Source organism: Mastomys coucha, unplaced genomic scaffold (genome assembly GCF_008632895.1).
Source record: "Mastomys coucha isolate ucsf_1 unplaced genomic scaffold, UCSF_Mcou_1 pScaffold21, whole genome shotgun sequence".
In the NCBI taxonomy this organism is placed as follows: Eukaryota; Metazoa; Chordata; class Mammalia; order Rodentia; family Muridae; genus Mastomys; species Mastomys coucha.
Window position 1 is genome coordinate 172,285,688 of NW_022196904.1, and position 25,354 is coordinate 172,311,041.

Here is a 25,354-nt window from a genome sequence, read left to right on the forward strand (position 1 = left end):
CATCCGTGCTGGACCTCCACAGGTCATCCGGTGTGCTTCCCTGACTGAATCCATCCGTGCTGGCCCTCCACAGGTCATCCGGTGTGCTTCCCTGACTGAATCCATCCGTGCTGGACCTCCATAGGTCATCCGGTGTGCTTCCTCGACTGAATCCATCCGTGCTGGACCTCCATAGGTCATCCAGTGTGCTTGCCTTAACACTCCTCCTTAGTCTTTCTTGGAGAACCTCTTCTCCAGTTTTTACATCCTCCTCCCTCTGAAAAAAATCCAGCTTTTGAAAAGTCCCTTTTTTACTTTCCTTTATTTCCTTTATTTAGTTATTCCCTTCTCTTTTCATTTGTATGTTTCTTTTCTTGTTTTTCTTTCCTTAAAAATCTAATTCACAAGCCCAGTGGTGGTGGCGCACACCTTTAATCACAGCACTTGGGAGGCAGAGGCAGGTGGATTTCTGAGTTTGAGGCCAGCCTGGTCTACAGAGTGAGTTCCAGGACAGCCAGGGCTATACAGAGAAACCTTGTATCAAAAAAACAAAAAAAACAACAACAAAAAAAATGAAATCTAATTCACAACCATAGCATTTGATTTCATAGCGTACAATTCCGTGGGTGTTAGTCTATGTATCGTGTAGCCATCACCGCTGCCTAATTGTATGAGCTTGTCAGCACTTCATAAGGAAACCCCGACCCCATTAACAGTCATTTCCGGTTTTTCCCTCTGCCTTGCCAGCCTGAGATCTGCTGGTTTTCTGTGGCTCTGCCTGTTCTCTATATGAGTGAGGTCAGGCCACAGCAACCTAAAATAGAAAAATATTTCATATTATTAAATTTTCTTCTATTATGTTTATTTGTTTATTCTGTGGGTGTCCATACATGTATTGTGAGGATGAGTGTCGTGGCATGTGGGTGAAGGTCAGAGGACAGCTTGCTGGAGTTGGTTTCTTCCTACCACATGGGTGCCAGGAATGAAATTTAGATTTTCAGATCAAGAGGCAGGTGCCATCTCTCTGGCCCCTATGCATATTTTTGAGGTTTATTTTTATTTTTGAGGTTTATGTATATGTGAGCAAAAGAGTGCATGCCAGATGTACATGTGGGTGGGAACAGAGACCAGATAGAGAGGACATTAGGTCTCCTGATGCGCATGTACAAACAGTTACGAGCCACCTGACGTGGGTGTTAGTTACTGGAGGGTCCTCTGAGACAGCAGGACTCAGTCTTGACTACTGAGACGTCTCTCCAGCCCAGAGCCATTCTGGTTCATTGATGATTGTTTCGTGTAAGCTTAAGTGGACTTTGGGTACATCTTCTCACAATACCAAGTGCCTATCTCTTTTTCATGTCATTAATCCGCCTAAGTGGATCTCCTCCTCTCACTTGGGTTTTCCTCCCCCCCCCACCCCCGTCTCTTTCTTGCTTTTAATTGAATTAAAGCGGATGATTTCCCTTAACTCCCTCTCTCCTGTTCATTAACATTGGTTTTCAGTTTCAATAACCATACAGAACTGAATGATGAATAAACAATTAGTGGACTAGAAGATCAATCTGAAGAAACCAGAGTCCCAAGTTTCATTCTGAGAAATAAGACTCTTAAAACAACTCCAGCATAGGGCATGTGGACTGTGTCACCAAGGAGCGAGCATGGGACTGGTGAGGTGGAGCATGCTCAAACCCTGGAAATCTCAGAACCTGAGGCCCGGAGGAGTAGAGCTACTCCCTGTTTCCATGCCTGACTTGGGGCACATAATCAAGAGACTCCCAACCAGTGGTCACAGACAATCAGCACCTGGAACCCCTCTCCATGCTACTGAGGCACCCTGGCCTTCCCTTCCCGGATATTCTCACACCTTTGGCTTACCCTGAATAAAGTGTATGCATTCAGACCCACCCCCAATAAAGAAATACAAACAAGTTAAGATCCTCTCAGAGAGCTGCTTCATTTGAGATAGTAGAAGGCTATTGCCTAAAAGAACAGTAGCACTAACTGCCAGGCAGAGGCACTCTGATGTTCCAAAGGGAACCACACAGACTGAGGATCCCGTCAGGACTTCACTTTGTCCTCCCCAGCCAGTGTATCTTCATTGCTGAGACAGATGACAGAACCCAGAATGACACTCTGGGCTCCACGTTTTCATGTTGCCGTTCACATGCTTTACCATTTCCAGTTAGCTTCTATTAGCAGCGCTTTGTGTTTGTGAGACAGATGCCTTCCGATTCACCCATTTCCTATTCATGGGCACCTACACCTTCTTCTGCCTGGAGTCACATGACTTTAATTGTTATTTCATGAGGATAATACAATTTCTCAGTCTTTATCTGTAGTCTGACATTCTAGAATTCCTATTGATTACCCATCAGACCATTCAAAACTCCATCTCCCTATACCTTTGGTTTGTTTTTGTTTGTTTGTTTGTTTGTGTGTGTGTGTCTTCATATTTTGTCTTTCTTTGAGTGTTGGAAGAATCTTTTATGTAGTGTGGGGAAGCATCAGCTATCCATAGAAAAGCTGTTGGCCTGTTAGTTTAGGCAGGAAATAGGAGGTGGGAGTTCTGGTAGGGAGAGAGGATTCTGGGATAGAGTCAGGGAGGAGAGATTCACCCCAAATACTGATGCAGACAATTGGATGAACCTGATGAGAGGTAACTAGCCACATGGCAGGACTTAGAATAAGCAGGTTAGTTAAGTTACGAGCTAGTCGGGGAACGGCCCAAGCTGATGGCCTAGGCAAGTATTCATATCTAACAAGTCTCAGAGTTGTTACTGTGGGAACTTGGGAGCAGGTGGGAAAGCCCTCAGTTACAGCTGAGTGCTTAAATTTCCATGGTGTCCTGGGATCTGCTTTCTACTTCATGTATTCTCTCTTCAGCTGTGTTCACCACACCATTTATCTTACACCTGCTTCAGTGACATAGCTACCATCTACTCAAGACCTAGCCAGAAGAAGCTCAAACATATCCTCCTTTTAACAATATTCTCTTTCTCCCTTTGTTTTAAACTCATCCTTTGGCTTCCTCCTTATTTTAGTCATGCTTATTAAAATTCCTTCTGATTGCCATGTTATTGGAGTGAATTCTCTAATTTGTTGTCTTCCGACTTTTTCTTCATTGATTAACTTCCTGTGTTTCTGGTGGTTTAGAACTCTTTCTAGCCCAGCCATTTTTTTTTTTCAATTTAAAATTTTGGGGAATTTAATACATGAGTACCAGATTTATATGGTTTCTGCTCTCCTTCTTCCCTCCAAGTCCATGTGTCCCAGAATCCCTCCCACACCCACGAATGCTTTTCCTAGGATTACTGTTGTCTTACACATACACATTAAAAGCCTTACTGAGTCCGTTTAGTGTTGGCCGTATGTAAACAGGTTTGGAGACTTCTAAGAGCACTCGATGTTGTGGATCCTGGCTGTAGACTTGCTTTGTATCTTTCTCAGGACTCTTGGGATTCTATGGGTCTCAGGTGAGCTTTCCACATCAATTTCTGAATTGTGGGCTTCCTATACAGGAAGGCTGAAGATTCACACCTGCGTGACGAACAGACTTCGTGACTGAGACTCTTGCAGAAGGTATTTCTGCTCCTGTCTGATCCTGGGATGGACAGCAAGGTTGCATTCTACTCTCTGAGCCCTTTGAGGACTTCTGCTTTACATGGGAGTTTATCGACACCTTCCTGCATCACATGGCATGAAGGGCACATCTCCCGTGCCTGTATTGGTATTCCATTGGTGTTAGCACAGCGGCTCTGAGCCCTAAGTCCTAGTCCAGTTTCATTGTGCCTGGGTAGTCTCTTTACCATCTGAAGCCTGGGGGAAACCCTGGTCTTTTCTCCTTGGCCCTCTCACCTGTCTTGCCTTTGAACTTCACCCATGGTGGACAGAGCACTACATGCACAGGTTTGCATATGGCTTCCTAGGAGCTCCCTGGCCCTATTTCTGCATCTAGAAAGTTGCTATAGAATACATTTTAAGGCTGAAACTCTTTTGCTGCTCAAATTTCTAGAACAGAAGTCATACACTTGCAGTCTTGGGATCAGCCCAACCCACAGATGTGTTTTATTTGGCCTGGACACTTTTGGCACATACTGTGTTTTAAAAAAAAAAAAAAAATTCACTCTGGAAGCCAACTCTTGAAAAATCCAGAGATTTCACATAACAATTTTTTTTTTTAAGACAGGGCCTTTCTCTAAACCCAATATTTCCTTGAGCTTGTGGCAGTCCTCCTGCCTCTGCCTCCTGAGTGGTGGGGTTGTAGGCATGTGCCACTATATCTGGGCTCTAGTTTGTTTTAAAATGTGAAGATCTGGATGTGGTGAGAGTAGGCCATCTTCCACCTTGACTACATCCCACTGGAGTTGGGAGCACCCCATCCCACACTCAGGCTGCAGGTCCATTGTTAGGACCCTGCTCCACTTCACATAGTTCAGCCAGCCTGTTTACACAGTCCTTGCATGTCCTGTTTTGCTATCCAGCCATAGAATTCATTGTTTCAAGATTTCAAATGGTCTAGCCAACCGAAGCCCCATGAGAGCAAGAATGGAGGCAGTCTTCTTCGTTGATGGTTCTGTTCTCGATGCCTGCACAGGGCCTAGAGGGTGGCAGCATTCGATATTTTTATGTTTTGAATGAATGAACTAACAAACAGACAAGCTATTCTAAAAATAAACAGCCCAATGGTCCAAACAGCTCTGTGGCGGAAACCTCTCCAAAAGGTTGGCAGCAGCAAAGCCCTTAATGTTCACATCCTGAGACTCATCCTGTCTTAAGTAATCACAGGCAGAGATGTGGCAAGTGGAAGTTTGTTATTCATATCCCATATGGTTTTCAACAAGTCTCTTAATTTTCCTCTGCTGCCAATTCTCCTTTGGAGAATGGGCAAAAAAAATACTTCTCCATTCAAGGGACAAGCACTGAGACATCCCGTGTTGCCTGGACAAGCTGTGCTATATGGACACATGACCTAGCATTGTAAGGGATGGTTTTATGTGGCCAAGTCAGCATGGGAAAATCTTAAGTGCACCTGGAAACAGACTGGGGTGTAATTTCCAGAGATGGCTTATTGAATGACAGCTTCCCCTTCGGTCCAGTGAGAAATTTAATTTGCCGAGGACTCAACACAGGAAGCATTTGCCGATTAAAAATATGTCTAAACAGATGTTCTGCTTAGCCTGGAAGAGGGGTCTTAATGCAACTGTCATTATTGGATTTTCTTGGATTACTACTATCTGGAACCGGAGTCCAAATAGAAGGATGTAATTATTTATTACAGCCAAGAGCTCTGCATTTCAAGAGGAGCTTGGGGGCATCTGAAAGGATTTAACACACTGGGGGTGGGATAGGGTAGTGGTGGGGGATACAGGCCATTTATATTCCCTGGCTCTGGGAGCAACATGTCCTCTCTGAAAGTGAATTGGCCATTGCTATTCAATATTTCATTTTCAGCTGAAGGCACAGCCATGCCATAAACAGAAACACAACTGACCAGACCGTTCAAGTGAAGAGCTGAAATTTTTACATTAAGTGTAAAGTGGTAGCTCATACACCAGAAATAAGGACCCAAATATCTACTAAACTCTCACCCCACAAGGCATCAGCCAGAGTCAAGACTCCAGAGCAGTTCCTTACCTCAAAGGGAGCTGTAAATTGTCCTATGCAATGGCTCTCAAACCTGGATACATCCTAAAAACACTGAGAAAGCTATTAAAAACTACAGCTATCTGCTCTTGCACCGAAACAGCGACCCAACAGGCCCGGAGTCCAGGCACCTGCAGTTTTGCAAGCTCCTATCAAGGCCAAAACTCAGTGGAGTTTGGGAATTCCTGATAAAGCTCAAGGGCCGAGATTAAGAGTTTCAGGGACAGTGAACTTAAGATAAATGCTCACAATAGTTACAGCCATTGGCTCTCCATATGGCTCTGCACGAACTGCCCCCTGGGCCTCACTACTTCCTGAAGCGTATCTGTGGGACGAGCATGGAACCAAGCGGAGACTGTCAATCACTGGTGGTCAGGAAAGGCTGTGTAAGAGCCTCAGGACTTGCCTGCAGTTGGAACAAGTTAAAACAGGAGTCTGAAGTTAGTCAGGCTCTGTGGTTATACCCGGGCATACAGACAATGACACTCAGGGAGTGTCACTAAGTATGGGGTGGCATTTGGCAACTGTCTGTGAGATCCTTGTTTTGGGCTGCAAACAGCTCCCCCTCTTTACTTTGGAACAAAGGCTTTAGAGCTTGGTCCCCAAAAGGAAAAGGACCATGGTCTTTTACAAATATGGTCCTAAATATCAGACTCTACTCAGCTAGCCAAAGTGTACCCTTGTGGCAGTTACACACTCCCCCTTTCTAATAGCATTAAAGACCCAAGTGTATGCTGAGCCCTCAGCTCCCAGGAACAGCTCTGATCGAGGCTTCATGGGAATGTTGAGTGAGCAGTCTAGAATCCAGCCCAAGGCTTCAGGCATAAAACCCCACCTTTGGGACTGAAGGGCCAGTGCTACATAAGTGTCAGGAAACCAACCTCTGCTAAAACTAACCTGGAACTCCCTCAAATTCCCTTTTCTGCTCAGCCCATCCGTCTCATTCTGGATTTGTGGGAAATAGTCAGGCTGCGATTAAAGAGAAATCTAGGGTTGGTGTTTCATATCTTCAGTTCAAATAAAAACAAGATGTGCCCCCAGGCAGGCATCCAGCAGTGTCCTAGAGGGATGGAGTGGGAAGAAGCAAGGGACAGACTGGAACAGCCTTGACTTCACCTGGAGGGTCTTGAAGACCTTCGTGGCTGTGGCTGTGATGTGGAGTGGAGAGAAGGACCTAGCCTCTACACTCACTGACCTCTTCGGACAAGCCAGAGTCATCCAAGGCGCAGCTCTGTGCGCCTAGCAGGCTTGAGAGGTGTGGGAGGAAAGGGGAAAGTGTCATCTTCATCCTGCTTAAACAACTCCAACATCTGCTGCCGAGCCGATTCCATGTGCAGCCCAACGAGAGGCAGGATTTTAATGGGCTGCAGGAGGCTTATTCCTTCCTGTCCTCTGCGCAGCTGTGGGACAGCTGTGGAATCTCAGTCCACGGGTAGAGGATGCATTCTTAGTGCTGCTAATATCATTCCTAGAGGGGAAGGTGGGAAGAGAGAAGTGGAGGAATGCTGGACCCGGTGGTATGCGCCTGTGATTCCAGCACGTGGGGAGGCAGAGGCAGGAAGATCTTGAGGTCAAGGTCAGTCTAGACTACACTTTGAGAACCTGTCTCCAAAACAAAACAAAAGCTGGAAAGCTGAGCTACACTTAATCACGTTTAATGTTTGTACTTTATATGAATATTTCTAATTCTCTCCAAGTTTCAAATGAAGAGTTAGATAAAGTAAACAATGTCATAGCTACTAAAAGGCTGAGCTAGGATTCAAATCTAAGTGTTTCTGATTCTCCTGGTTTATTTGCTTGGGAGATTTTTATGCCCTGCAAACTAGTGAATGCAAATACCCCGATATTATCTATTCCTGATGAACACATGAGAAATGATGATAGTATCCTACATGGACCAGCGAGTCCCCTGGTCTCTGGGAGCTCATGCCAATGTTAACATTCAGTGGAGCCCACTTCTCTCTCTCCTTGAACTCTGACAGATGACTTGATTAAATGTGGCAGAAGTAGTTATTATTAGGGTTTTGGTCCAGGCCCTATGCTTTCTGCTTTTAAATAAGCCAGCCACCTTGCTGTATATTTGGATCATTGAAGAAGAGAGGGCAACTAAGCTGTTCTGAACCACCCAGCTCAAGCTAGCTGCTAGAATGCAGTTGAATGGGTGATCCTTGCTGACATTAGAGGAAGAGCCACTACACTGAGGGAGCCCAGTCACTCCACAGAATCACGAAATGTCATTGTCTAAAGTCAAGTTCAAAGATGGTTTTTATGCAGCAGGAAATCACATAAATATGGAAGAGAAAATTCAACATGGCGCCTATGCTATTTCAGTGCTGGGACAACTCTCTCCAGCTGCTTCTCCACACCTTGTGATCCATCTTTACTACCATGCTTGTCTGCAGCCTAATGAAGAGCCCCTGTATTTGCCCAAAGCCCAAGAAACTGGAGGCGCCATATACTGGCATCATAAAACATGGATAAATCAGGCAGGTACTGACCTGAGAGCTCCATCCTTAGAGGCTAGCTTTCATAGCCGTAAGGTGCTATGCTACCAGGGGAGAAGAGCAGTCCATAGTATTCCTTAGCCAAATACAAACCTTGTCAGCTATAGTAATTACTATCAAAAATAGGCCCGCCAGTGTAACAGTGGCATGAATATTATAGAAGTAGCCAATCACTTTCTGATTGGATGTAAGACCAGCTTCATGATTAGGAGCCCAGACCTGGCACCGTTACTGGGACCAAAGACCTGTTATTAGATAGAAAAATATGCCTTAGGGAAGAATATACTAGCATTAAGTATACTCTGCTTTAAGGCTGTAGTATTAAAAATAACTCCTAATGAGTTACTGCTATATTCATAGATTAGTTCATCTCTCAAACCGAATCAGAAAAACTTCTTGCAGTTAACACAGAGACCCACAGCTATGCAGAGAATAAAAGACTTCTGCATGCTCAGGCCTAAATGGGACATCCATAGGACACTCCCTTCCCCAACTCCCTACCCCAAGGCTCGGGGAATATTGTGGAAGAGAGAATAGAAGGATTTCAGGAGCCTGAGCAAATGGATTGCCATAAGGGAACAGTGTCTTCCGGATACAACAGGGCAGAGGCATGTACGAACTCACAGTGATTGCGACAGCACACACAAGACCTGCATGAGCTCAGAGCACACAAAACCCCAGTATGTGGGGGTGGAACACAGAGTCCCACTCCCAGCCGAGAAACTACTGGCATTTGATAGCTGCTTGGGAGGGAGTCTGTTTTCTTTAAGGGTGATCCGGGGTGATCTGGGGTGAACTGTGATCCAGGACAAGCCCCACACCCAAGAATAATTGGGCAACACACTGAACTCAATAGTTCTGAGAGAGAGAAAGAGAGAGAACATGAAGTTGGTTGGGTGGTGTGGAGAGAGATGTGGGTCTAGGAGGAGTTGGGGAGTAGGGGAAAATGATCAAAAAACATTACATAAAGTTTTCAAAGAATGAATACAGATATTGTTACTATCAAAGAAGCAAAAGAAGAAAAGTACATATTTTTGTTTGTTTTGATTTTTTTTTTTTTTGAGGCAGGGTCTTGTGTAGTTCAGACCAGCCTCAAATGTACTGTTTAGCTGAAGATGACCTTGAACTTCTGATCCTCTTGCCTCTGCATGCCAGCTGCTGGGATTAAAGGTCTACACCTTGACACCTAGTTTACATGGTGCTGGGAACCAAAGCCAGGGCTTCATGAATGCTATGAAAGTGCTCTAAATACAACTGAGCTACAGCCCCAGGCAAAAGGAGAAGAAGAAGAAAAGAAAGGAGAAGAATTCTAAAGGGACTGTCTGTCTGTGTTCCCAGCTACAAGATGTGTAGCTGAAACAAATGCAGGCTCCTCCAGCATCATGGCTCGGAAGGGGAAGAATCTGCTGCTCTGTAAGATAAGGCAACCTGAAGAAGGGGATCGGCACCCCAACGGGGAAATAAGCAAAGGATACAAAGAGGTGAATATCAATGTGCACACCCATACCATTAGTAAATACAGGAAAAGATGCTCACAGCCACCAGCATTCAAAAAGGAACATAAACTAAGTAATAATAACAATAATGCTTATTGGTTAAAAATACCTGGTACTAGTGAGGCTCTGGGGAAAGCGATAACCCTCATAAGTTACTATGGAAACATGGATTGTTATTCCTGCAGACATTCAATATTGCAACATCTATTAAAAACATGCTAAGTGGGGCTGGAGAGATGGTTCAGTGGTTAAGAATGCTGCTCTTGCAAGGGACATGAGTTTGGTTCCTAGCACCCAGGTCAGGTCAGGTCAGGCTGCTTACAACTGTCCACAACTCTAGTCTACATGACCTCTTACCCCTACCCCAGATCTGTGGTCTTTCCTTGACTCATGGACCCTCTCCTTCTCTGAGATGCATGGTTCCCCATGCCTTGTCATCCCTCTTCTCAGCTCCAGGGGACTCAATGCTCTCCATGGGCACCTACCCATAGATACATACCCACCCAGAGACACACATGAATACACATAGTTAAAAATAAAAATAAGTCTTTAAAAGTCATACTACATAAATGAAAGCATGTGTTCAAGGATGTTTGTTGCAGGCATGATTCGCAGCAAGAGGCCAGAAGTGGAATGAATGCTAAGAACAAGGGAGCGATTGGATAAACTGTCAATCTCTACTAAGAACACAACTAAGAATTGCAGTTATTGCAATTGAATATATGAAGAATTGCAACTCTTCGTAGGAATAAATTAATCACAACTACTTTGGGGTTTTCTGCAAAGTATCAGTGACAAAGCATGGTGCATTGAAATGTGTATAAAGCGCAATCCTGTATTAAAACGAATAATAACAAAACCTACGCATGCATGTTGATATGCATGCTTATATGTGTACACATTCTCCTATGCCAACACAAATGCATGCAGAAAAACTTGTAAGGTAGTGGAGAAATCTTATTATCTGGGAAGAAGAGAAAGGTGATTGTAGGGCTTGGGGAGGTAGCCAAAATAATAAGGAGAAGCAGTAAAGAGTACCACACGATGGCATCAAGCCATTTGTACATTTGTGTGAATGCATATGAAGTTTCAAATATTCACAAGTGTAGGAGAAAGTGACATTGAAACAATCGTAAACTATAACAAGTAATGATTTCTATTTCATCTCTACAGAGGCATTCTTAAAACACAGGATTCTAGCATTTAAAAAATTACCCCTTTACTCTCCAGTTAACTCCAGCACTGCCCTGAACATGAAATGCATCTCCAAGATTGGTATATGTCCAGACACCACCAGAACTCATAGGACTGCTGGCCCTTGGGCCTCTGAATCTTCACATGTAGAGAGGCCATGAGGCTACTCCTAGGAAGGCTCTAGACTGGCCACAAGCAGCCACCTGTCTCCTGTACCCCTCCCTGGGCAGACTCTAGTCTACAGTGGCTGACAACAGATACCCCAGATCTACTGTCTTTTCTTGCCTTATGGACCCTTCCCTTCTCTGAAACACATACGTCTTGTCATCTCTTTTCTCAGGCCTTCAGCTCACAAGCCAAGTAACCAGACAGAAAAGCCAAACCTGGATGACATATTTTCTAGCAATCTCCAACCAATAAACCCTGCCTTTCCATACCTCTCACCCCTTCAGTAGGACAGCTTTCCATGCTCCCATCCCCGCAAGACAACTTTCCATGCCCCCATCCCTGCAAGACAACTTTCCATGCCCCCTGCATGAAACAAGATAGCTTTCCATACCCAATCTCCCCTGCCATCAGCAAATCGCCCCACCCAACCACCCCTCATTCCACCAAAGGAAACACTTCCCTATGCCCATTGCTGTCTGTGTGCATGCCCAATCCAGCTGTTGACAAAGGAGGTTCCAGGTTTCAGGAGGCACCCAAAGCTGGGGTCTGGGGTCTCCTTTGGGAGTGATGCTAACGGTCCGAACAAGATAGAGAAGGTCACGCCACATTGTCAATGCACCTAACACCACTAGACACTACACTTTGAGATCCTTAAACGGTTCAGGTTATTTATCAAAATTTGCCACAATTTGAAAGAGAAATCAAACAAAAGATCCTCAGAGGCCTGGTGTGGCTTCACAGACATTACCCTTTCTTGGTGCCTGGATGCTCGCATTGGAAGCTGTATTGTTTGGCCACCTTGTAGATGTCTCCTCAAGGCCACCTGAAAGAGGACAAGAAAAGAAGTAAAGACACACATTTCAGTAGCATCGAGGGAGCAAACCCGGCCTTTGTGGTGACCACCAGGGCAGCAAGGATTTGGTCAACTAGGGTTTACTCGGTCATAAATGCCTTTTTTATTTTAATAACCACTCATAAACTAGCAAGACTACCATCGCCCTTGGTCAGTCAAGGATGCTCAGAGTGGAATTAATAGAGTTTGTAAGGAGTCCCAGGTCAGTTCCTTATCCACCTAGAGAAGACGGAATGGCTGCACAAGGAAGTTCTGAAGTCAGATCCACGCAAGTGGTGTCCAGCATGGCCTCTGAACTTCCGATGGGGCTCCATCACTGGGGTGCCGCTGCTCCGTGCTTTCTCTTTTTGTTCTATTTTCCCCATAATGAAGAATCGTGTTTAGAAAACCACCGAGCTTTCTTTATAAATGGGACTCTGCAGTCACGGTACAGCAAGGGCAGCAAGAATCAAATGTGTGTGAGAAGCGGGGCAGCCTATGTCTAGACACACTGTCAGCATTTACCTCTCTCAGAAGATATCAGTCTCCAAGGATTACCTGTCCTACTGTGTGCTGGGCCCAATCCCAGGACCACAGATTCAACTACAGACAAGGCAAACAGGGTTCCTGTCTCAACACTAGCATCGGCTAAGTGGTAAGCTGGATGTAACAGCAGAGGAGCTAACTGCAAGGTCTGAAGATTCAGTTCACCATGTGATGACAGGAAGGGACAGCACTTCTGTGGGAGAGTAAGACAAGCCATCAGTGGGTGCTGGGGAGGGTACCAGAGAGCAGATCTGTGCCCAGGAGATACAGTGACTGTGAAACCTTATCAAAGAAGAATTTATTGACAAACAAGAAGGTGTTTCTTTGCATTGGTTGAGAAACCTGGAGCTTATGAAGCAACCTTCCCTAATCCCTCTGCCCCCATTAGAACACTCTGGGCTAGGTATAGCTCAACTCCATCTTGGAGAAGTCAAGGCTGAGGCAAACGCTAATGAGGCCAGGGTGACCTGGGTCAGAACATGGTCTCCTAGTCAAAGACCCAAGACCTACCCTGAGCCACCAGTGCCTGAGGAAGGCTTACACTTGGCACCGCACTGTCCAATGGGTAGCCTGTGTCCAAGTCCACACCAGTAGAGGCAGCGTGTGGCCATTCACCAGCTCCTGAGTGGCAGGCTGCCTCATCCACTGCTATGACTCAGGCAAAACCTGCAGCTGCCCTGGCCTCCTGTAGAGAAAGGACCCCTGAACACCAGACAGGGACAGGAGACTCCCTGCATCCTGCCTGGCTGGCCAGCTAGGAATGTGCTCACACGGCTCCTGCAGCTGCTGGGGTCTGCGCTGCCAGCTCTCGGCCCTTGGGTATTCCAGTTGCGATATCATTTCCTCTCAGGCTAAAAGGTCAGGGGAAATCCTGACGGTATGAAGTCGTTCCTCAGCACAGGAATGTGCCATCTGCAGAGAGAGGGGCGGGTCTCCGCCAGGCTTCGAGTCCAGCTCAGCCTGCGGGGCGGAGGCTGAGCAACTGCTGCAGAGAACCTGGGCGTTAGCATCTTTGGTCTGTCAAATGGGTTGCTGCGGGGGACCAAATGAGGTAATGGGTTTGTTTGGATGTGTGTTCATTCAGAAAATATGTATCCGACACCTGCTATGTGCCAGACTCTGTTACTGCTGCTGGGGAGGTGATCTCAGGAAATTATATTCTGATGGAGGGAGGGGGAGGGAGGATAAATAAAAGTGAAGTATTTAAATCGTCTGTTGGTGAGTATGAAGAGAAAAGGGGGAGATTCTGGAGTGCCATTTCAGGTAGGAAAGAAAGGCAGACGTCTGAAGAGAGACACATCTATAGATATCTGGTGAAGAACCTTCCAAGCCGAGGAATAGCAGGTGCAAAGGCCTTAGGGTGGGAATATGTTCAGAAGCAAGGAGCTGGGGATGCCAGGAATGAAAGGAGATGGTACAGAATGGCAGTGAGCCTGGCAGCCGTCAACCGCAACACCAGCCAGTGTCGGGCCCACAGGCAGGCATTCTCTGGACTCTATCTTTGAGTATCCTAGATCGGATTCAGGCACTTAACTGCATCTGTTTTTTGCATAACAGAAGTTGTTAACAGTGGACAAGAGGGTGGCAAATAAGTGTCTACAAGCAGTGGGAGTCCAGTGTTGACATCAGTCAGTTTCATTCTATTCCACTTCTCAAAATGAAAGAGCAGGGAAGGGAGCAGAAAGAAAGATCTGTAAGTGACGTCTGAACACAACCCTGGTTCAAGATGAGCCGGAGGTTCTAATGGAGGCACTCAGGGCAGTGGTAGAGGCTGGAGCTGTGGGGAAGGCTGAGGTGTGATGGAGGGAGCCAGGTGCCCCTGGGTTCTACAGCAGGCAGAAGGTTCAGGCAGGGTTCCCTGGCTCCTCTGGCTCTCTGATGCTGAAGGCTAGAACAGGTGAGAAGCTTTGAAGTCTCAAGAGACACACCATGTAGGTATGGCTGAAAGAATCTGTTCATTAAAGTGCTGACAATGGTGTTAGCCACAAGCTAAGGAACATGACTAAACATCGTCCTTGCCCTGGTTTGGGGGTTCCAGCCTCACAGGCACCCAAGGAAGGACCAAGGAACACAGGCCAAGAGGCAACTACCTTGAAGGCACTGTGGTGTCAGTCATAGAAAGTCCTTGTCCCCCTCAGACTCCCCATCAGAGCACGAACAACTTTCTCTGTTGCCTACACTCCAAAGAGACCAGAGCCTTGCTGAGACAATCTGTGAGAGAACACCTGACATTAATGACAGAACCGTGTCAGGTAAGAACACAAATTCCAGCTTTGAATGGAAGCACATGTCTGTCTTCCCAGCAGTTGGGAGGTAGGGGCAGAGGATCAGGAGTTCAAGGCTGAATTCAAGGCTGGTCTGAGCTACATGAGCTCCTGCCTCAAAAGACAAAAACGGAACACTAGCATCAAACCAAACCAAAGACAAGAGCACAGTCCCTCCTCTGACCTCATCCTCTGAGGGTCACCGGGCCCAGGCTTCTGGTTCTGCCTGGGATCCACCTAGTCCATGAGTTGACCAGCCTTGTGCTTTCTGGATGCAAAGCTTCCGAGTGCCTTTGGGATGTGTTCTGCTCTGTGTGTGGCTGAGACCTTGAGTGACATGGTCCTCTGAGGCTCTTCAGCCTCACTCCTTGCCTCTGCTTCCACAAACTGGACCACCCTGAGCTATAGGAAGAGAGTGTCTATTTCCCATTATTATCCTTTATTTTTGTGGAAATGGGGCCCTAGTATGCAGACTAGGCGGGCCTTAAACTCAAAATCCTCATGCCTAAGTACTGGAATTACAGACGTGGACTGCCTTACTATTTTCATCTTTTTTTTTTTTTTTTTTTTTTTTTTTTTTTTTTTTTTTTTTTTTTTTTTTTTTGGTTTTTTTCGAGACAGGGTTTCTCTGTATAGCCCTGGCTGTCCTGGAACTCACTCTGGAGACCAGGCTGGCCTCGAACTCAGAAATCCGCCTGCCTCTGCCTCCCAAGTGCTGGGATTAAAGGCGTGCGCCACCACCGCCCGGCTACTATTTTCATCTTAAACATCTTCTTAAAGCATGCTCTCCTCTTGGGCCTGGCTACATCTTATTGGTTTCTCACATCTCTAGTTGGACACCATTTCCTCTGAGACACTGCAGGCTGGCACCCCTGTTCTCCCCAGCTGTAAGCCTCAGAGCCTCCTCAGCCCCCTACCCTGTCCATAGCTCTCACTACATGTGCCTAACGTCATTTTTGTGTTCAGAAGAACCCTCTTAGTAACTTTTTAGATTTAGTAACATAAAGGAAAAGGCACACACACACACACACACACACACACACACCAGTCCTGATACTCAGAACCTGGCATGAGGCAGGTGCCCAGTTACATAGATGGGTCAGGGAGCAAAGGACTGGAGCAGCTTAATGGTGTTTCAAAGGATAGTGACAGTAAGCACAGCTCAGTTTAATGCTGTAGGGGAAATGTATATTTCTTAGCTTTACTAGAGAGGAGGCAGCTAATGAATAACGGCTCTCAACACTGGCCACAATCTCAAATGACCTGGGAAATCTTTTAGAAATACTGAGGCCTGCCCCTCCAACCCCACTCCTACCCTCAGAAGCCCTGCTTTAATTGACCTGTGGCATGCTTGGACACAGGGACTTTGAAAAGCTTCCTAGGAGATCTGAAGATTCAATCAAGACTGATCGCAGCAGGCAGGAAACGAGGCATATATTTGTAATTCCATAAGTTACAAGCCTGAGGCAGGAGGATCATGAGTTCCAGGGCAGCCTGGTCTATATAATGAGACCTGACCTTGGTGGAGCATGCCAAGGAGGTACAGGAAGGTGGATCTCTGGGTTTGAGGCCAGCCTAGTCTACAGAGTGAGTTCTAGGAGAGTCAGGGTTCCTGTGTTGCCCCTCTACTACCTGCCAAATAGCTACTCAGAACTGTAGAAGAGGCCTCATCTTGTACTATATTCTTTTGTAAGAATAGTTTTGGTAGTTTTCTGTATCTATTTAATCTGCACCATACACGGTGGCCATAACAAACTGTTAGATCCTCTAGAACTAGAGTTCCAGAGGTGTGAGCTTCTATGTGATCAATGGGAATTGGAGCCTGCTCTTCTGGGAAAACAGCAGTTGTTCTTAACTGCTGAGCCATCTCCAGCCCCTTGTATGATTTTTTTTCTTGACATTTTGTTTTTTGGCATTTTTTGATTGTTTGTTTGCTTGCTTGCTTGCTTGCTTGCTTGTTTGTTGTTGTTGTTGTGTTTTTTTTTTTTAAGACAGGGTTTCTCTGTGGAACCCTGACTCTCCTGGAACTCACTCTGTAGACCAGGCTGGCCTCAAACCCAGAGATCCACTCGCCTCTGCCCCCCGGGCATGCTCCACCACTGCCAGGTGTATGTATTGCATGATATTCTTAGCAACTGAGGCCTTTCCTTACAATCTCACTAGGAACTGAAGATGTAGCATTGAGGTTAGGCCCATCCAACCCCAGAAAAAGCTGTGTCAACCCTTAGATGACGAAACTGTTCCTTGACAGATGAGGCTCAGGCTGAGACTACAGATGTAAGTGCTGTAGAAGAAAAACTGGAGCTGGGCCCGGCTCAGTCAGTAAGGTGCTTGTCTTCCAAGCATCAGGACCTGAGTTTCACCCCAGAACCCATGTGAGGAAGCATGCTGACAAACTAGCCCCTGCATTAAAGAGACTGAGACGGGAGATCCCCGGGGCTCACTGGCCAGCCAACCTAACCTACTTGGCAAGCTCTGAGCATGTCAGAGAGACTTTGTCTCTGAAGGAAAGGCAGTCAGTGTTTGAGGAATCAGTCACACCTGAGGTTGTCCTCTGGCCTTCACATGCACATGCACACACATGAGCAAATGTGTGTATACACACAAAACAAACAAACATATTTGGGCAACTGGATTCATTTATAGTACAGGGGTATATTTTTCTTAGGGAACTGGCTGCAAGACAAGGAAGGTACACATATACATGTATACACATGTACACACACATGCACATACATATGCACAGGTATGTATACACATACACACAAACATATCTCATACATTTGGCCATTGTTTAATTACCTCTTCAGTGTAACAATATGCAAAGTCTTGTAAATTTCATTAGTCACAGAGGTTTATTCAAACTGTCTCCTTTGCATAAGAAACCCAGGCTTACAGCTGGTCTCTGGGAAAGAAAACTCTCCAGGCCTTGAAAAGAGAGCTCCGCCTGCCCAAACTCTCTCTGAAACACAGTGGAGGTCAGCGGCCCGTGATGTGTGAGGCCAGGCTGAAATGTCTCCAACCAGCCTCTGCAATTCAGTCCCACAGTTTTCCTTTATGGAACAATTCGCCGAATTCCAAGTCGTTTTTTTTTCTAATTCACCATATAATTCACCTCCCAAGTTCAATTAAGAAGCAATCTGTTAGCAACTTTGGGAGCAAGCTGCTTTTCTTCAGGAAAGTCCAATTTTCTTCCACTCCCAACAAGAAGTGCCTTAATTACATGCATCAGAATAGACACTGGTGTACACACAACGCCCTTTCATCTCACCATAATTAATGAAATATAAACGATACACAACCAATATATCCAGGCAGGAAGGGATAGGCTCCTTCAAACCCCAAGGGGACCTTGTTTCATAAATCAATATTGCCCATTTGAATAATAGTGACTATGAATATTCATTGATATGGAAATGCATAAACAAAACTTTAATTATTCCCTCTATTTGTCATTCTTAAAGCATAACATTACTTGATCCTTCATTTTCTTGTAAACACAATAGCTACTGTTCTTAACTGCAGATTGTTCCAGGATATCCTTATAGATAATTATAGCAGAAAATGGCTTTGAGTCAATCAAAGAAGAAGGAAAAAAAAAAAACCCAAACGCAGGATCCTAAAAACCAGTTTACCAACCGCCCATTCACATCAGAAAATCTTGGTTGAGCACCTGCCCTGGGCAGCAAACCAGTGCAGGGTCCTGCCCATACAGCCTGCCTTCATGGTGTCTGAGTTCTAATGGATTAGCATAAACAATAAGTTCATTTTTATTTTCAGGGACGAATTAAGCACTTTGAAAAAACTGTAACCGAATTTTGTGAAAGATGGGAGGTGGCCGTGAGCTGGGACATAAGAGAGGGAGACACGTATGTGCTCAGAATGACAAAGAAACCCAAACTTCAAATCAAGGTCCCAAGAAACACAGAGGCATCTGTGAATGGAGTTGGGGGTCAACCTAAACTTGTCAGGCATAACACTGAGAGGGATTATCTACGGACACCTCACCACCTTGCCTAATGGTCCATTTAACACAGAGCAACCCTCCAGAGAGTGTTCCCATTTTACAGAAGAGAGAACAGAGGTCTGTAATCTGTAAATCAGGTAGTTAGTAGTTGGATTTGCATTCCTATCCCAAGGTTGGGCCCATCAGAGTCCAGAAGCCACACTGTACTCCATACTTTCGCCCTGGATAGGTGTGCCTAAGCCGACACACCCAGACAAGGCCCAGTGAAGTGGGTGCTCACCTCCACCAGGAACTAGCAAAAACACAACTGCTCCAATGGGGTTTTAATAATTCACCAGGGGAGAAGGCAAAGCCCCTTTAAAAGGTCGATCCAAGAACAAACAAGACGGTCACTATGGTAATCGATGTGTGATCTTGAGGGAGCCTGTGCCAAGGAGCTTTCAAATTCCAAATGCTAGAGAAGGGAAAGGGAAAATGAGTTAAAAGATCATTGCCAGATTTTGTCAATGAAATGATTTAATCCTGGCAAGGGGATAATGACAGGAATTCTGCTACAGTTCCGGTGGAAGAGAAACATAAAGTGGTAGCATTCTGTCATTTTATAAGATGTATCAAAGACTTCTAACACAGGCAATGCTGCGTCTTCAAGGTGTCCACACTGAGGACATCGGCAGGAGGACAGGGGTCACTCATCTCAACCTTAAAAATAATCTGTAGCATCCGTCCCCACGCTGCAGGAGTGCTACAACCAACTAGGATACAGGGGAACAATTTGTAAACCCTTGAAACTACTTTAGCTGTTGGCCAAATAGAAAACCATAGTACTGTAAGATTAAAAAGTAACATAAAAAATAGAAAACCGTAGTGCTGTAAGGTTAAAAAGTAACATGAAAACACAAGGCAGCAGGCTAAGAAATAATGCCCAGTGTAACTCAGACAGGATCCAGCATGACCCCATAGTCTCATAAAAAGCCCAAAACACGTGGGACAACCGTGACTGGCAAAGGCCTCAGGGACCACTGTGGGGCTCTCGGCGTGGGGGTTATGAAGCAAGTTTTATGTTCTCATAGGCTTTTTTCAACTTCCAAATTTTATCCCCCATTAGGCTTTTATAATAGAGATTTTTAGATGACTCCATGCCAATGGATACTTTGACAAATAACAAGTTTTCTTCACTTCTGCACACATATGTAAATACAGGTATGCTTCACACACACACACAAGTTGCCAGGGAAATTTTCTGGTGGGGAAGAAACATGGTTGTGTTTATGCAGATGGGAAAGTCATAGGCCACCCTTCCCATCCCCTCCACCCCATTCCACTTTTCTCTCTCAGCACTGGAAGAATCAAAGCGTCCACACCTTGGAGCAAGGCATCTCATTGGTGGGATCCAGAGAAGAAACTGTCAGCACCCTCCCAGGCTTTGCAAGACCAGACTCTCTTTTTCTAAGTTCACAGACAAAATATTTGTGTTGTGGCATAGCTTGATGGAACCTAGAATTTGATCCCATCCCTAGGCAGAGGATCATGGGAGAGCATATTTGAGAGAGGATATAACTCTGTAACCCAGGCTTAAACGGAATGCACTACATAGCCCAGGCTGGTCTCAAACTTGTGACTCTGATCCTCTTTCCACGGACCCCTAAGAGCTGGGATCCCAGGCCAGAGTCACCACGCCTAAGGTGACTTTATGCCGGGAGACTATTTAATCATGCAAACATGAGCCCTCCTTTTCCAAGAACCACCAAGCCAGACGACCATTTTGCTTGGTATTGGGCTTCTACTCATCTTGAAGAAGGCTGTATCTACATGTATCTGTTCCCTTAGTGGTGGATGAGTTAACACAGACCTTTTGCTTAGGCATGCTTCACACTTCCAGCCTTCTCCTGCCCCTGGGCTCTGTGTACCCTTGTCTACCCACTCCATCTCAGTCACACCCAGCCTGGCCTTGCCTTCTTGGCTGCGTCCACTATCTTTTAGTGTATAACGACTATCCTTCCTTGCAGAGTTGTTCCGTAAGTTAAGAGAGAGAGAGAGAGAGAGAGAGAGAGAGAGAGAGAGAGAGAGAGAGAGAATACACGCTGTGCACAGAATGACACCTGGAACACAGCCAGCACTCACTGAATCAGCTCCTATAACTTGAGATAGGGGTGCTAAGGACAAACCCAGGGTTTTGTGCATATTAGGCAAGTGCTCTATCGCCAAGCCTCAGCCCCAGTATACGACCAAACCATCATCATTGGTATCATTGCCTCTCAATCTCTTCTTGAAGTCTAAGGGAGTAGAAATGGATGGAACAGCCAGCCACCAAGGCAGGGCATTTCACACCAGCATCACAAGCCAAGAGAAAAGTTCACCTTCTCCTTAACGGTTAACAAATTCAAGTTCAGACCGGAAAAACTCTTGCTGTTACTGACAGTCATTGCGACTGGCATCATATCTCTTTTGCCTGCTCCATGCGGTGCTTGTCTATAACCATGTATAGGTTACACAGTTAACAGATAACAAAAGGAAAGGCAGGAGTTAAGGAAAGACTCCAGAGGCCAAGATCTGCATCGTCATCCTGTTACCTCCCAGGAAGAATGGTGCCAAGTGGCCAAGATTCTCTCTGTGGTTCTCAAACTGTAGCCTAGCACTCATAGAGGTAACTGCCAGTGCCTGTTGGATACGCTGCTGAGTACCGTGCCTGTGTCCTGAGTCCTGTGTGTTTTCTCATTTGCTTCTCAGCATGGTTGAATGATGTAGGCATTATTGCTAGCTTTCACCTAACTGAAAACTGAAGCTTTGAGCACCTCAGCGTTACCCGCAGGTACACAGCAGGTAAGAAGCAAACTCAGAGGGCAGTCCTAGTGCTACCTGTTTCTCCCCGAGGCCTTTGTACTTGAAGACTAGAGATGCCAACCTTGATCATGAATAGCCAATGCCCCAGTGAAAGAAACTGGTCAGCTAGAAGAAGATAATGGGTCATGCTCAGAGAAAGTGGTCCTTGGGTGTATCTCAGGGCAGGTTCTGGAGGCTCAGGGGAGCCTGGTGCATACTGTGAGATGTGACATACCCATGTGACAGAGGCAGGTCTCTAAGGGGAGCAGAGGGAGGAGGGCAGAGAGGAGAAAAGCAAATGAGATATGGAACCCAAGATGCAAGAGAAGTCACTACTCTGCTTCCTCGGGGGACCCTACCAGGGGTTACCTGAACATAGCTGCCTCAGTCAGAGCTCTTAGCCTCCAAACTGGGTATCAGGCCAGGCAGCCATGAAGACAGCCCTTCCTCAGGAATAGAGAAGTCCCCTCTGGGTATAAAGGAAGGCTCTCTTCACCCTTGTTTGAGATCAGAACCACTCTAGAACTCCTCCAGAAAGAGCTGAACAAAGCGCTCCTACCATGGCCAGGAGCCACCCCTTGCTTTGATTCAAGCCAGTTCTGTGATGCAGTTGGCCAGTTCCAGGTGTGCAGGAGACACAGTTGTGGAGCAGACATAAAAGTAACCTGGGGAAGGACCCCTAGCTCCCAACCTGGAAGTCTGGGAGGGTATTGGAAGACAGGAAGGGGTTTAAGACCCAGGAAAGGGAGGGTCTGGCAGGAGAAGATGCAGGAGCAGAATGCCATATCCAGTTACACAGCACAGCGTTGGGCCTAAGTGATCTTTGGTAGGTACTTAATCTCTCAGCCTGTTTTCTCGTTCATGGAATGGTTATCAGAGGATCTAACATCTCATGTGTCAGTAGCAGGATGATGTGTGGGATGTAGCCTCACTGTCATCCCCCAGGTTGCCTCAGGAAGCCTCAGCCTCTTAATCTTGATGACCTTCTTCAGGCCAGGACCTTGCTGGGACCACCTTCTCTGTCTCCTCCAAATAAGGGTCTCCCCAAACAACCTGCCGCTCCAACTCACCCTAGCTTGCCCTAAGCCACGGCTGCCCCACATGCACAATTAGAATGCTAGCCTAGAAACCCAGGGTGTGAGCCAACGGTGTAGTTTCACTGAGATGGAGCAAATCGAAAGAGGGGGGAAAGCAGGACAGAAGAAATGAATGGCCATTCTCCTACACAGAAATGACTGTTCCATTCGCGTTCTGTGAAACCCCAGATGGAATCCGCTACTTCTTCATGGTCCTTTGCCGAGAAGCTGTTCTTTATACTGGCTTCTAGAAACTTCTGAGAATCACTTATGAAGGAAGGACCGGCTAGGGTGACAGCAGTGAGGAGATTAGTCCTAAGGACCTCGTGACTGGTAGGAAGACAGGAAGAGAGTAGAGGGGACCATAGCGCACCAAGAATGCACAAGGCTAAAACAGGCTATGATGGAAGATGTGTGAGCATTCACAGGCTTCCTGAGAAGTGCTGGTTGAGTCTGAAGGGAAGGCGGGTTGAAATGGGAAGGAGGGAAGAATTCAGTCCATCCAGGCATTGCTATGGGAGTGGGGTAGGCTTAGACCAGTCTGATCCTGCCCACCTATCCATCCTCATGCCCACAGCTATCCACCCCGACCATGCATTCCTGGGCTGTTCCATTTCATGGTCCAGTTCCCTCCTCCATGAGTGTGTTTGGGCTTGCTTCCTTCTGTGATGTTGTCCCCATTGCACATCCAATCAAAATTCCCAGCCCACCTTTCCCAGCCCCTTTCAGGAAGCCATGCCCTTTCTCCATGCTTCATTTACTGTTCTACACTCTCTTGTCCACCCCCACCCCCAATTCAACAAGCTTCCATAGTTCCTCACACATATAAGTATGGGGGTATGCACGTCTATGTATGAGTATATGGGGGGTCAGAGAAAGACATCAAGAACCTTCCTCTGTCCCTCTCTGCTTTGTTGCCTTGAAACAGGGTCTCTGACTGAACTAGAGCTTAACATTTCGGCAAGGCTGGATGACCAGCAAGTTCTCAGAATCTACCTACATCCACATACCAGGCTCTTTATGTGGGTAGTGGGGATTAAAACTCAGGTCCTCGGGCTTACAAATCAAGTGCTCCTACCCACTGATGATGTCCTCCTCCCTGGCCTATGGAACAATTCTCTGTAAGTTTGTCAGTGTGCCATTCCTACAAAGCTGTCTACCTCTTGAGGACCAAGAGAACAGCTTGGATCCCTCCGACCACATGGTGGTCACAGCATGCTCATACTTGCTCAGCAAGCATGTCCAGGGTCTCAAAAGCTGACTCGGTGGTTAAGAGCACTTGTTGCTCTTTTGTAGGACCAATGTTCAGTTCTAAGCAACCACGCCAAACAGCTCCCAACATCCTGTAACTCCAATTCCAGAGGATCCAATGCACTGGCCTCTATGAGCACCTGCACATGCATGGAGTATATACAGACATGCAAGCATAAGCACATATACATACCTACACTACACATACACAAACATATAAGCATACAAGTGTGTCCAACCCAAGTAGACTGAATAAGATTGAGCGTGGTTCACATGTGTCACCTCAACACTGCATCTGGGGTAAAAGCAATTATCATCCTACCCTCCCTTTAGCTGAAAGCAAGGCTCAGTGAGGCATGGTCTAGCAGAGGAGGAGGGAACATTTGGGGCAATGTGGAATGTGTAGTTAAGTGCTGCTTGGTCTTCAAAAAGATCTAGTCCATCCTCATTACTTGCAATTATGTTCTGTAACGTGGCTGTGAGTGCTAAGCTAGTGAGCCCCTAGTCCAATTTCTGTGTGCTATCTTGTTTGAGTTTCCAACCACTGGTGACTGTAATTCCATGTGAGTTTCTGCTCAGAGACAACTTTATTTACCATCTCATACATATTCACCAGCAATGACCTCTCAGCTAGTGCTTGCATAACTTAGTCCTCAGTGTCTCTCTACAAGGCCCACTGCAACCTTCTTGGGATCAGGAGATGCTGGCAGCCCTTCAGTACCATAACTGGGCACCACACTAAATGGCAAAATCACCAGCAAGAAGCACAGAGACTCCAAATGAGCTAAAAGCAATACATGGAATACAGCCACCCACCCTGTGGGAGCTGAACCAAAGAACAGGAGGCAATCAGAAGACATAAGGACACAGAAGCCCCCCAAAAAGGAAGAGAAGATCTCTCTTTGGAGCTGAGGGAGCTCAGAGCTGTGTGGTGGAACAGGGAACAGGCCAGACAGATATTTTCTCAACAGAAGCTTTTAGAGCATGAGCAGTCATTGCTCATGCTGCCCTGTACCTGCGTGGTGGTAAGAGTACTGGATGGTGATATACTGCTCATGTTCCCAGGCCACCTAGAGTGGTCAGCAAAATGGCCACTAGGTAATATATCCAGGGAGTAAAGGCTCCCTGGAGATAGATGCTGAAATGCCAGCCATTGGACAGTACCCCGTCCTGTCCTGTAAGATTGATACTGTCTGCTTTCAAATGAAGACACATCCATAATGCATGCTTAAATACAGAAATAGAAAATGTCCCTGCATGGACAGAATGCAAAAAAATATACATTTAAGCCAATGTGTATGTACAGTGGCTGGGATTACATCCCAAACTGAACCCTGAGCTTGAACTTGGAGGAGCAGAAAGGACTGTGAACAGGTAGGGACTAGGACTTCCTCCTGCATAGCCAGAGCTTCAGGAGAAGCCAGAGAAAAATTTTATCCCATGCCCTTTGCAGAGATGCCCAATGAAGATTTACAGATATTTCAAAGGGCAAGTTCAATGTGCTAAGTCACAGGAAGAGTAGTAAGAGTTTCAGGAAATCAAAGAATTTGAGAAAGAAAGCGAACCCAAGCCCTCTCTCGGGCAGGAGCATTTCAGTATCTCAGGATTAAGACC

The 25,354-nt window shown here is 46.1% G+C and overlaps 1 protein-coding gene across 2 annotated transcripts in view; it reads right to left on the reverse strand.

The window, feature by feature from the left end:
• Tll2 (tolloid like 2) overlaps nt 1–25,354 on the reverse strand; it is a 124,439-nt gene that overhangs the window by 61,124 nt on the left and 37,961 nt on the right. For both annotated transcript variants that reach the window (XM_031390299.1, XM_031390300.1), the window contains exon 3: nt 11,733–11,807. In XM_031390299.1, the coding sequence (XP_031246159.1) occupies nt 11,733–11,807 (75 nt within the window). The remainder of the gene's footprint in view (nt 1–11,732; nt 11,808–25,354) is intronic.